At 56.9% G+C, this 11,484-nt stretch overlaps 2 protein-coding genes across 3 annotated transcripts; both read right to left on the reverse strand.

The window, feature by feature from the left end:
- Window positions 1-221: 221 nt before the first annotated feature.
- LOC104872867 (secreted Ly-6/uPAR domain-containing protein 2) lies at window positions 222-5,424 on the reverse strand. Its single transcript, XM_010639225.2, has 3 exons — window positions 4,333-5,424; window positions 1,061-1,165; window positions 222-749 (listed from the first exon to the last, which is right to left on the reverse strand). The coding sequence occupies exons 1-3, from the start codon at window positions 4,382-4,384 to the stop codon at window positions 613-615; spliced, it is 294 nt and encodes a 97-aa protein (XP_010637527.1). The 5' UTR covers window positions 4,385-5,424; the 3' UTR covers window positions 222-612.
- Window positions 5,425-8,923: 3,499 nt separating this feature from the next.
- Lynx1 (Ly6/neurotoxin 1) lies at window positions 8,924-11,267 on the reverse strand. 2 transcript variants are annotated; one of them, XM_010639227.3, is made up of 4 exons: window positions 11,162-11,267; window positions 9,554-9,728; window positions 9,307-9,408; window positions 8,924-9,141 (listed from the first exon to the last, which is right to left on the reverse strand). In XM_010639227.3, the coding sequence occupies exons 2-4, from the start codon at window positions 9,603-9,605 to the stop codon at window positions 8,945-8,947; spliced, it is 351 nt and encodes a 116-aa protein (XP_010637529.1). In that variant the 5' UTR covers window positions 9,606-9,728; window positions 11,162-11,267; the 3' UTR covers window positions 8,924-8,944. The 2 variants fall into 2 exon arrangements, with proteins under 2 accessions (XP_010637529.1, XP_010637528.1); XM_010639226.3 differs by lacking the exon at window positions 11,162-11,267 and adding an exon at window positions 10,574-10,874.
- Between the last annotated feature and the right edge of the window lie 217 nt (window positions 11,268-11,484).

Genomic DNA, 11,484 nt, shown 5'->3' on the forward strand with positions numbered 1-11,484 from the left:
GAAGCAGGTGAGAGGAGCAGGGCAAACACACAGGAGAGCTGGCACTGAAGCGGGGGAAAGGAGGTGGCAGTTTTCCAGCAGTCCACCAAGGCAGGTTACAGAGAGGGGTACCCCAGGCTTCAACCCTCCTTCTTCAGCTCCTGGCCCTCCCCTCCTTGGCCAGTTTGAGCTGAGGGTCCTGAGCCCATGTGTGGCCCCTACACCTTTCAGGCCTTGAGCCTGGCTGGGGGCTGGAAGGGCTGGCAGTGGGTGAAGGTGGGTTGGGAGGAAGTTTGGGAGTGATTGGGGTGATGAGGCCATAACTGGAAAGAGGTGGTAAGGGTAAGGTGTTGCCTGAACTGGCTGTCCTGTGGCCCATGCCTAGTGTGACCTTTCCTCTCACTGGACAGCTCATGCCATATGAGTTGGTCACATTTTATTGGGGCAGTTGTCAGGAATGGGAAGGTATCTTGCAGGGAGGGCTTCCAGCTTATACTGAGGTGGATGTGGGCAAGACTTCATAAAGAAGTGTGGGTTTGGAGCCATGTGAGCTGGCCTGGCTGTGAGGGACTTCAGGGCCAGGCCTGGCTGAGGAAGAGGCATTGTCAGGCTGGCTGGAAGTGGAGGAGTTGCTCAGTCATGGTTGCAGAGACTGGACTGGCAGCAGGCAACAGACACGTGTGGACCCAAGCCCAGGCTGGAGACTTCAGGGCAGCCTCTGTAGCACATCTTGGTTACCAGAGGCAGGTCTGTAAAGCTGATAGGGGTCCCTAGGGGGTAGGAGAGAAGCCACAGATGTCTTTGAGGCTCTGAGCCACCCAAACCCCCTTGTCCCACCTGCCATGGAGCTGAGGGCCACCCCCAGGCAATCAGGCATATGAACCACCAGGGAGTACTTTCTGGCTTTCACAAGGACACTGCCTAGGGTGGAGGGTGGTGTCAGACTGCGAAACAGAAGGACAAAGTTGCATGGGCCACCAGAGGGCACATGTAGCCCTTACCTGGGCCCTGCACCCCCCAACCCAGATCTTCTGAGTGGGGCAAGAAGAGTATGGCCAGTCCATCTGCCCACTGCACTCACGTGTGGCAATAGTGACGCAGTGTGTGGCGCTTCCTGAACAGCTGAACACATGGGAACATCCTCCAAAGCCTTTGCACCGGTGGCACTGCATCCCCTGGGCTGTAGCTACAGGTGGGGACAGACAATGGCACAGAGCAAGTAGGTGGAAACTCTTGCAAGCCCAGTACCCACCCACTACCCAGAGCCCACTCTTGTTTATAGCCTGGCCCCTCCACTCTATGACCCAGCTTCTCAGTCCATCTAGATGTTGGGGTGTGTGTGTGTGAGGGGGAGATAACCACCATGTACCAAGCCTCAGGTGAGGCCAGGCCAGACCCTGGCGTTCAGCCCTGTTGTCACTGGGCACAAGTGACCATTTTGGGGCCAACTGGGCTGTATCCCTTTGCCCAGGATGCCATGTGCTAGAAGGAGTAGGGTGAAACCCTCACAGGAGTGGAGGGATGCAGCCTGGGCTTTAGGTGGAACTGGGGTGGCAGGGGTTGGGAGGTGGCCATGCCCACTTCCACCTTTAGACCCTATATTACACCCTGGGCCTCCATTCTGGGGCTGAGATGATGGGGCCTTTTCCCCCTTTGCAGAAACCAGGGCCAGGTTGACCAAAAGGAGTGCAGGACACAGGGTAAGTTCAAATTTGCCTTTTTTCTGCCCAGTAAGTATCTTTTTCCCCAGTCCTGTTCTCAGCCTTGGGCCCTACCCTGCTCCCCAGCCCCACTCCATCCTCCACCCACTGTCTCTCTTGCACCCTGGCTCTCTCCCCTTGGTGCTAGCCTCAACTCCTGCCTCAAGTTCATGTGTACAGGAGAGCCCCTGGTCCTGCCCAGCCTGGTGCTCCCAGGGTATGCTGGAGCCTGCAGAGGACGCTGGCCCTGCCTGACCTCCTCAAGCTGTACTAAGGACACCTAGTCAGGTACCCCCTCAGTGGGCCTGCACATAGTATCCTGTTTGGGGACTGGGCTCCTCCTAGTTCCCGAGGGCCACAGCATCTCACTCTCAGCACTGCCTCCAGGTGCAGAGGCCCGTGTCAGCCCTGAGGCTATGCGCTTTTGCAGCAGGTGACAGGAAACCTTGACCATGGCAGGACCCTTTGCCATAAGCCTTGGCTGTCTGCCACTCCTGTAAGAGGGAGCTGGGGCCTCATCTCAGTGGCCACAAAGCCCTCGCACTTTGTGCCCCACCACAACTGCCAAGCCACTGTGGCTGTCACATCAGGCCCAATGGTGGCTTGACAGGCTGGGCATGTCATTCCGGACACTGATGAATGAGCACAGCAGACAGGGGGAGTGGCAGTGCAGGGGATAGGCAGCTGGGACAACACAAAGCACAGGTAGGGCCAAAGAGAAGTTGCTCCTGCCTCCCACTGCCCTGCTCTGGGCATCCTCCCAGTACCTCCTGCCTTTGCACTGGCTGTTACTTCTGACTTCTGGGCAACATAAGCTCCAGCCCAAAGGCTATCTCCTCAGGCAAGCCTCTGGAGTATCTTGGCAGAGATCATAGCCTCCTTTGACATAGCCACCTCCAGCTGCAGGGTTCCTATGCCTCGTGACCATATCATCTTGCCCAGGGCTCCCTCCTGACACTGAGTCGGTAGGGTTCTGTTCCCACCCCTCTTGGTCCTCCCCAAACATAAATCAAACCAGAACTCTCCCCTGCACCAAATGAGGCTCAAGAGAGTTTTGTGGAAAGAATAAATGAGATAATTCTAGGGCTGGGGGTGAGGGCAACTCTGGGTTATCAAGAAAAGGAAGACTTCTTTTCCATATCCCATGCATTTGCATTTTTATTGATGAGGTGGATGAAATTTTAGATCCCAGAAATCAGTCACTGGCGTGGGGGAGTGTTGAGACCCCAGGACAGAGCACTGAGTGACCTCTGCCATTCTGAACCACAATCTATAGTAGGGAGGACCATGGGGTGGGCCCCGAGGGCAGCAGATAAGATACAGTCCTGCTGGCTGCAGGGCTGTAGGCAGCGTGTGCCCTCTGATTTCACTTGGGTGTAGGGCAACCAGTCCCAACAGGCTGCTGTGAGCCCTGGGAGACGGCATTGCCTATGGTGTCAGGGAAGGCGCCCAGCTACAGCATGTATCATGAGGCACTCCTGGGAGAAACTACAGGCTCTGACCCCTGCTATCCTCCAATTGGAAGAGCCATGGCCAGGTATGCCCCTGAGGCAGGTGAAATTTCCCAGAAGGAGAGGCTAGGGGTTGCTCTTGTGGGGAATGATTTCTGGGTCAGAAAAGTTCCTGGGATACATTGGTCTTGGTGCAGACAGGGAGGAGGCCTGGTAATGGCAGAGCCCCTGCCATGACAGAGACAAAGTCTTTTCCACTTTGAACTCAGGGCCCAGAGGTTCTCCAAGCCCTCAAAGCAGAGCTGCTCTTCCCTGAAGACCTTCACCTCTCAGGGGACAGGGTCACATGGGGTCTTTGATGGGGTGGGGGGGGTCCCTGGGCATGGAAATGTCTGAGTCTGCAGCAAAGATGCACACATGGGCCTTGTGCCCCATCTCAGGTGGGCTCATGGACCCCGGGCCCACAGATGGGGAAACTGAGATTGTACCACATGCAGTCTAGGAGGCCAGGGGCTGCCTGGGTATGCAGAATGAGGGAGCTGCTGGATCACAAGGTTAGCTGGTCTTACTTGGGTATCAGGGCTGGAGTGAGATGAGCTTGGGCTTTGCTAGGAGATGTCTAGGCTAGGCATGGGCAGCAGTATTGGAGGGGTGCTCTCAGGAAGACATCAGGGCCAAAGCAGATGGGGTCAGCATATGGATGAGGACACAGTCCCAGGATGCTGAGGACAGCAGTGGATCCCCACCACCTGGAAGGTGTATGGGGCAGAGAAAGACCTGAACAGGAGAGGGTGACTCCAGGTGGCAGCCAGCTGGGACTTCAGGCTGGAGGGCAGAAAGAGGGCAGTCAGAGCAGTTGTATGTGTGAGCAAGTGTGTATGGGGGTGGTTCCTGTGTGGAATTGTAGTGGCCCAGGGGTGGGAGGGAGGGTTTCATGATTAGGCAGTGCCCAAGAAGTGGAGGGTCAGCATTAAGGCTGTGCTGGGGTGAGGAGCTGTGGGGTCCAGGGAGGCAATTTTAGAAGAAAGGCTGCGAGGACCAGGAGCTGAGGAGAGAGGCTGATGGACAGAGAGGGGCTGGTACCCTGGGTGGGGTGGGGACAGGAAAGGGGCTCTCCTAGGGATATAGTCACAGCCCTGGGCTGGTGGTGGCCTGACTGGAGGGATGAGTGAGAGCTGTAGGGGTGGAAGAGCTGGACTCACCTAGCACCAGGCTCAAAACCATGGCCATCAGGAGTCCGCCGAGAAGCCGCATGTTGTCAGGGTGAGGACAATGATGGCGTCTTGGCTTCTCCTTATACCCGTGTCTCTTCCCACCCCCACCCTTCTGAGTCACTGGCAGCTTGGTTGAGCTAGGAGTCAGGCCAGGCTCAGGTCACACTACAGACCAACCTAGCCCAGGGCTTGTGACACTGTGCCCTCAAGGCCTTCTTCCCATCCATAGAGATGTCCCAGTTGGCAGAACTAGGGACCTCATGAGGGTTCAGGCCTAGGGTGGATACTCAGCAAGGTGGTCCCTACAGTGGCTGGGAGGAGGGGCTAGCACAGGCAACCAGCCCAGGCCTTGCCCTGAAAGATGCAAATAGAGCTACCAGTGGGTGGAAACCCAAAGCTACCTTCGGCACCCCACCCCTGAAGGGAGTCAGGAGACCAGGCCTCCTCAGAAAGAGCTGGAACTTCCCATCTTCCAAATGGGCCTTCAGTCCCAGGGAAGCCAAGGAAGCTGGGTGCATGCTACATCTTGAGGAAGAATGTGGAGTGCTGTCCAAGTGATGGACCATGCTGGTATGGTACCTAGGGGCCCAGAACCCATGAGCATTTACCCAGTTGGGCAGGAGTCCAGCAAGGCCTTGGGGTAAAGGGGGTGTGTTTCAAGAGGTGGTAAGAGCCAAAAGGGGAACACTGCCAAAACCCAGCAAGGTTGGGGCTGGGTGAGGGGCTCAGAGAATCAGCTTGCCACCCAGGAGACCCTCGTGCCCTCCCCAATAACATGATGTCTGTCTAGTAGGCTCCCCCTACTAGGGAGAGAGAGGTGGTGGACCAAAGGGAGGGATTCTGACAGGATTGCAGATTCAGACCCCTCTTCCTAGGAGGAGCTTGGAAAGTGGGCCCAGTAACCAGAAAGCCAGAAGAGAGGCTGGAAGCAGGGTTCCAAGGTCCTACTTTGTCACCCAGACTCCCTTACTGTCAGTCTTCCCCAGGCTTGTCTGCTCCTCACAAGGAGCTAGGAGACCTGCCTCTCTTGCATCAAACTGAGTGACTCAGAAATCCCAGGAATCCTGGGATGGCTCTGAGATCAGGCAGGACCGTGGGAGATGAAAGAGCCCAAGACCTGGAAGAGCTGGGGTGGACAAGAGTCCAGGGCCCACAGGGCCAGGAGAATCCACCAAATGAGGCTGAGTGGGTGGGGGCCTGAGTGCATACCAGGGGATAGCAAAAAGGGGCAGACATGTGCGTCCATCCATTTATTCACCCATTGCATGAGGAATGCTGTCAGGAACTCTCCGAGATACTGGGCATACAGCGTCAAGCAAGGGAGTGAAAGGGGTTATGGCCTAAGGGTAAAATTTCAGGTCCACATCAGGGTGAGAGCCATCAAGGAAATGGGCAAGGAAGCACCTGGACCCCAGAAATAAGACAGATCACTGCAATAAATCAGAGGCTGTAAAGGGAGGTGAAGAAGCCATTGATCTGATTTCCCTTCCTGGGGCCCAGGGAAACTGGCCACCGGAGTCCCCAGCAGGGAGGGACCTGCCACAGTGCTGACCTGTCACTGTGGACAGGGCCTCTGTAGCTGGCTGCATCTCCAGGTCAGTGCCTCAGTGCCAGTTTCTTCTTCCGGCTCTGTCGCATCTCATGGGAATACCACTCCATGGTGCCACAGTGCAGCAGGAAGCCCCTCTTGAGGGCTCCAGGCTGCTTCTCCACAGGGAGTGGCCCTGGATGACCAATCAGGTTGAAGGGCTCTTGTTGCCTCCAGAGTAGGAATGCCCATCGGCTTTGCCAAAGCCCTCGGTCCCCATGGAAAGGCCAACTTCATGGTGCCTGATATTCCTTTGCCTTTTTCCTCTGTCACTACATCCCATATGGGTCTCTTCCTCCTGTGTCCAGAGAGGGCTGAATGCCCCACACTTGATTGGTCCTGGGATCCTCAGACCTCTGGTGTGGGTTTCCACCCTAAGCTTTCCAGTTCTAGAAGAATCTAACATGCTGAGATTCTCTGAAGGTTAGAAACCCACCATCTCCTTCCCAGGGATAGGGAACAGAGCACCATGAACCCCAGCTGGTGGGAAAAAAGTCTGCATGGTGAGTGGGGTAGGGTTGAGCAGGGAGCCAGTTGGCCTGGGGGCAACTAATGCCGTCATCTCTCTGTGCGCTGGTTTCCCCACTATCAAAAGAACATGACTGTGGTCCCTAGCTTGCAGATTGCCCTGGAGCACTTTGAGCCATGAGTGGTGAGAGTAGAAGGGTATTTGTCACACCACCCTGGACAGGACCAGGACAGGCCAGTCAATGCTACCTATAGTGCCATTACCTCCCACTAGTTGAGCACCTTCTGTGTTTGGCACCTGACAGGATCAAGGACAGACCAGCCAAGCAGGATGCTGTCCGTGGGAATCCCAGGCTGAGGACAGCATGGTCACTGTGGCACCTGGATGGGTGCCCCAAACACCCTGAGCCCACCACAGGTGACCCAGCACTCCACTGAGGCAAAAGGGAGGCCCATTTGGGGCCCTCCTAGCTCTGGCTGAGGACACCACTTGTGTAATGGACTTGCACAAAGGAGGTGATGACAGCTCCTCAGACATCTCCCACTGACTCACAGCCTCATCTGGCCCCTCCTGGGCAGGACCTGGGCCTGCACTAGTCACAGTTCCAAGGCTGCTGCTTGCTGGTGGGGTCCTCAGGGAAGGAGACCACAGGACCAGGGAAGGAGATGGCTGCTTTTCTCTGGGCTCAGCCCTTGACCGCCTCCCCACTGTGTGTGCGTGTGTGTGTGTGTGTGTGTGTGTGTGTGTGTCTGTCTGTCTGTCTGTCTGTCTACCAAGCCTCCCCTGTTCTGTTTGTCCCTTTCTCCTCCTGCCCTTGTGTGAAATCCATCACTCGTCTGGAAAGTGAAATGTCCCCGCACTGGAGGCCTTCAGTTCCACCTAGTGTGTGTGTCTGTCTGTCTGTCTGTCTACCAAGCCTCCCCTGTTCTGTTTGTCCCTTTCTCCTCCTGCCCTTGTGTGAAATCCATCACTCGTCTGGAAAGTGAAATGTCCCCGCACTGGAGGCCTTCAGTTCCACCTTCCACTCACAAACCCCATCCTTTCAAGGAAGAAACTGAGGCAAGAAAGCATCCTCAGCCACAGGAACAGAGCCCCAGGAGGGAGATCCATCTCCTGAGCCCACTCTGAGGACACAGCCAAGCAGCTCTCAGGGTGCAGCACCCAGCAGGGCTCTCCCAAGAGGGCTGTGTTTGGGGACAGGGACAATTCCCCCACAAGAGAACTGATGCTATCCTGCCCTCCCGGGCTGGGCTGGCTTGAGGAGCCCCTCAGCCAACAGAGGAGCAGAGGCTCTGTCAGTGAAGAGGACAGCCCCACCCCGCTTCATAGGAGGAGGCAGGCACACCCTGGCCACCCACATTCAGATAGTGTTTGGCAGAATTGTGCCTCCCAAATCTGCTCTGGAGTTATATTCTTGGGGAGCAACTAATGGTGCTTACAGGAGTGGGATGCTTCAGCCCAAGGTAGACCTCAGCCCCTCCCTGTAAACTTTATCAGGGTACAGGGGGCCCACAAGACTCCTAGGCAACTGGTGCAGACCTGGCTTTGATATCTGTACACTTCTCCTGCTGGGATTGACCTAGGTAGGGATCTATGGACAGAACTAGGGGCAGCCTCAGGAAATAGGCAGCGGTCTTGGATTGGTGTGCCATTCCCCTGCTCTGCCCCTGCAGGCCAGCTGGCCTAACCCTGTCCCCCTCCAAGCCATCTGATACATGGACACACCCCTCACCCTGCCCCATAGGACTTGCTGTGCCGTCCTGCCCAGAATAGTCTGGCTTTCATCATGTACAAGCTGGACCAAATATAGTAGGGGCACTGGCTTGAACCCAGAGTGGGGGTGGGAGTGGAGAGGTCAAGAGATAGGGATGAACAAGATGGCACCATCCCTGCACCCTTGATGGCTTCTGAGGCTGGAGGGGCCTGTTGAAGCAGAGCCATCACCTCCTAAACCAAGAGCTGCTGTGATACCAGGTCTGGTCCTCTTCCTGGGACAGCTGTGGTGATAACGGCCTCCACATATGGCCTCATTTCATACCTGCTCTGGACAGCTGCTGGCCTCAGGAGGAAGCAGAGTAAACCCTGCTGGGTCCCACTGATGTCCAGGAAGCTTCATAATCTCCTCTCCTTTTCCAGCGCACTTACCACCTACTTTGCAGATTGAGGCAGGGGCTTGATGCACAGGAGGTTCCCACTGAGTAATAATTCCCAGGCCAAATGACTGCCCCTGCCCCTGGCAGCTGTTCTTCTGCTACAAACCCTTGCCTGTGGCCAGAGGAGGACCCCAGTCTGCCCACCAAGGCCAGACCCCTTGGGGGGTCCAGTCCCACACATCAGCCCTCTGACAGAGAGCAGTCACGGCCTGGGAGTAAGGCCTTGAGGGTGGCTGGAGGGCAGGAGTCCTCCTACAGACAGCCCCGGGCCCTGGTGCAGTTCAGGGGTCTCAGAGGGCTGAAAGTTGGGAGAGAGGAGAATGCATGTAGGAGGGAGCAACTGTCTCTCTGAGGCTTGTCCTTGTGTGGGTCTGCCTCAGGGAGCAGAACTTAGATCAAACCCCAGATGGTGGCCAGAAGAATGGAGGCCGAGGCCAGGGTTCCTGGGGCAGCAAGGCCAGCGCCATTGCAAAGGTCATACTGGCAGCAGGAGGTGGTGGATGCATGCTTGGAGTAGCCATCATATACGGTCTCGAAGCAGCTGGGCACGCATGACTTGCTCACCTTCATCCTGTATGGGGTATAGTCTGCAGGGGACAGATCGGGGGAAAGAATGTTGTCCCGAGAAAGATGGGGCTCCAATTGTCTTAATGCTGGCATGCAAAGGCTCCCAGGAAGACCCTGGAGCAGGTGAGAGCCTCCCTCCTGTACCCGCCATGTTCCTGGGCAAGCTCAGGGGCCATCAGACTTACAGGTACGCGTGGTCATGCAGTATCTAACCATGGTTGGGCAGCGCATGGGGTTGAAACAGTTGTCTCCATTGTAGGCACACACGTGGCAGTCCAGGGCCTGAGCTGGGGGCAGAGTGGAGGGTCACAGGAAGGATGCTCTTTCTTCAGCCCATCATCCTCCCCAGGGCAGGGAAGTTAAAAGGAGAGGTGGTCAATAAGAATTCTGGTCAGCCTCCCCAAATTGGGCCTGTGGTCTCGGTCCACTTACCAAGAGGCAGGCCCATCAGGGCCACCAGGAGCAGGGCAAGCAGAGGCGCCATGAGTAGAGGTGAGAGAGCACCTGGACAGGTGGATCCAACTCAAGGGCAGGGGCAGGGCACTGAGGGTGTGGGAAAGATCCCTGCCCTCACCAGGGCTCTTGGTCTGTGGGAGTTTCAACAGCCCTGTAGAGGGTGGGAAGGATAGGTGGTCAGTGCTAGGCCTGGGCAGGCAGTGGGTCCAGGGAGGGTACCAACTCAGTGGGAGTTAGGGAGGGTGTCCTGGGCACTTAAAATGGGAGGAGGTGGAAGTAGGAGTCAGAGGATAGTGCACATTGAAGGGTAAGGGGAGATGCTGGCAGGGCGGTACAGGAGGTGGGAGAGGCCTAAATGCTAGAACCAAACCAGGCCTTGGCGGGTGAGTGAGTGTGTGTGTGTGTGTGTGTGTGTGTGTGTGTGCAGGGACTATAGGAGCACTGCACACAGACCCCTCCCCTCAGGGTTGTGAGTGAGGGGAGCTAGACAGGGCTAAACTGGGGCCCAGACCGAGGTCTCTTCTGGCTGCTCTGGTGTAACCCTGTCTGGGGTCTCTCTCCCAGAAAGGCTTCCAGAACCCCACTTGGCCCCTCAGGCCTGCATCCTGCCCACTCCCAGCAGCTACGATTAGACGCATCCCTGGGCAAGATGGAAGGACGAATCCTCTAGGTTTGCAGTTGAGATATCCGCTCTTTGGGAAGGAGTTTGGGGGATCTGGGCCATAACTCCCTTCGCCCTGCTGCCGTACTCGGGCCAGTCCCTGCTCGGGGGACTAAATTAAACTCTCCAGAAAACAACCGGTCTTTCATGACCCATTTCCCAGGCGCCAACCCGGGATGCTCAGAGTCTGACTCAGGTCTGGGCTGCGGCTCCAGCGCTTCCCGCCCCCTCTGACAGCCCCGCCCCCGAAACTGCGGTCTAGGCCCAGAGAGGGCTCTGAGCGCCTGCGGAGTGACCTTCAAGACCACCAACCCCCGCGCCTCCCAGGAACTCACCGAAGCCGCCTGCCAGGCCCTCTCGCGGTCTAACTGTGCGTGAGTCAGCGACTTCCACAGCACCCAACGCGCAGCGCTACAGCCTGTACAGCGGAGGCTCACCGCAGGCCCCGCCCCGGGCTCGCTGCCAGCTCCACCCCCACCGGTAAAATCCACTTCAGGCCACGCCCCGGACTCTCCCCCAACGCTGCTCAGGCTCCTCTAGTTAGAGGCAGATCACCCCAGACTGGTCCCCGATGCTGCTTCCTGCGAGAACGCACGGCAGGCCCTGCCCCCGCCCGCCTCCAACCTAATTTCTGGACGCCCTTTCGGTCTCGCCCCAGGTAGCCTGGGCCCTGTGAGGTCACCGAAGGTCTGGTCCCTGCCTTGGCCGCGCCCGGCCAGGGTCACAGCCCTGGCCCTCTCTGATACTGTTCCCCGTGCCCCTCCCCACCCACCGAGGTCATTTCGCCCATCAGGTCCCTGCCAGGACCTTGAGGGTGGGTGAGGAACCGCGACAGTAGCCCAGGCGTCATGCTCCCCATACAGAGCCCAGCATGACATCCTCTCGACCCTCAGGGGCGTGTGCACCTCCTGGACATTTGTCACCTGGGCCCCTGTAGTCTTCCCACTCCGACTTCCCAGCAGCCGCGCTGTCCTCCGACCCGGAGACCGCTCCTTGTCTCAGTACCAAGCCGAGTTTGCTGGCAGTGATCCGAGGCAAACCTGGGAGGCATCCGTGGTTCTCACGCCCCTTCCGATTTCGCTGTTCCAATTTTAAATAACTATTTTTATGTAACTGTAAATATTTTGTTGTATTTTTATTCTCTTTTAGGCAAACTAATGGATCTTTATGGGCCCTAACATTTTCTTCTTTTCTATCGTGACAAAGAAAACAAAACATTTCTTCCACCCTGAAAGCTTATTTTAGC

The sequence above is a fragment of the Fukomys damarensis genome, unplaced genomic scaffold, assembly GCF_012274545.1.
Source record: "Fukomys damarensis isolate Sample0158 unplaced genomic scaffold, DMR_v1.0_HiC HiC_scaffold_5, whole genome shotgun sequence".
Taxonomy (NCBI): Eukaryota; Metazoa; Chordata; class Mammalia; order Rodentia; family Bathyergidae; genus Fukomys; species Fukomys damarensis.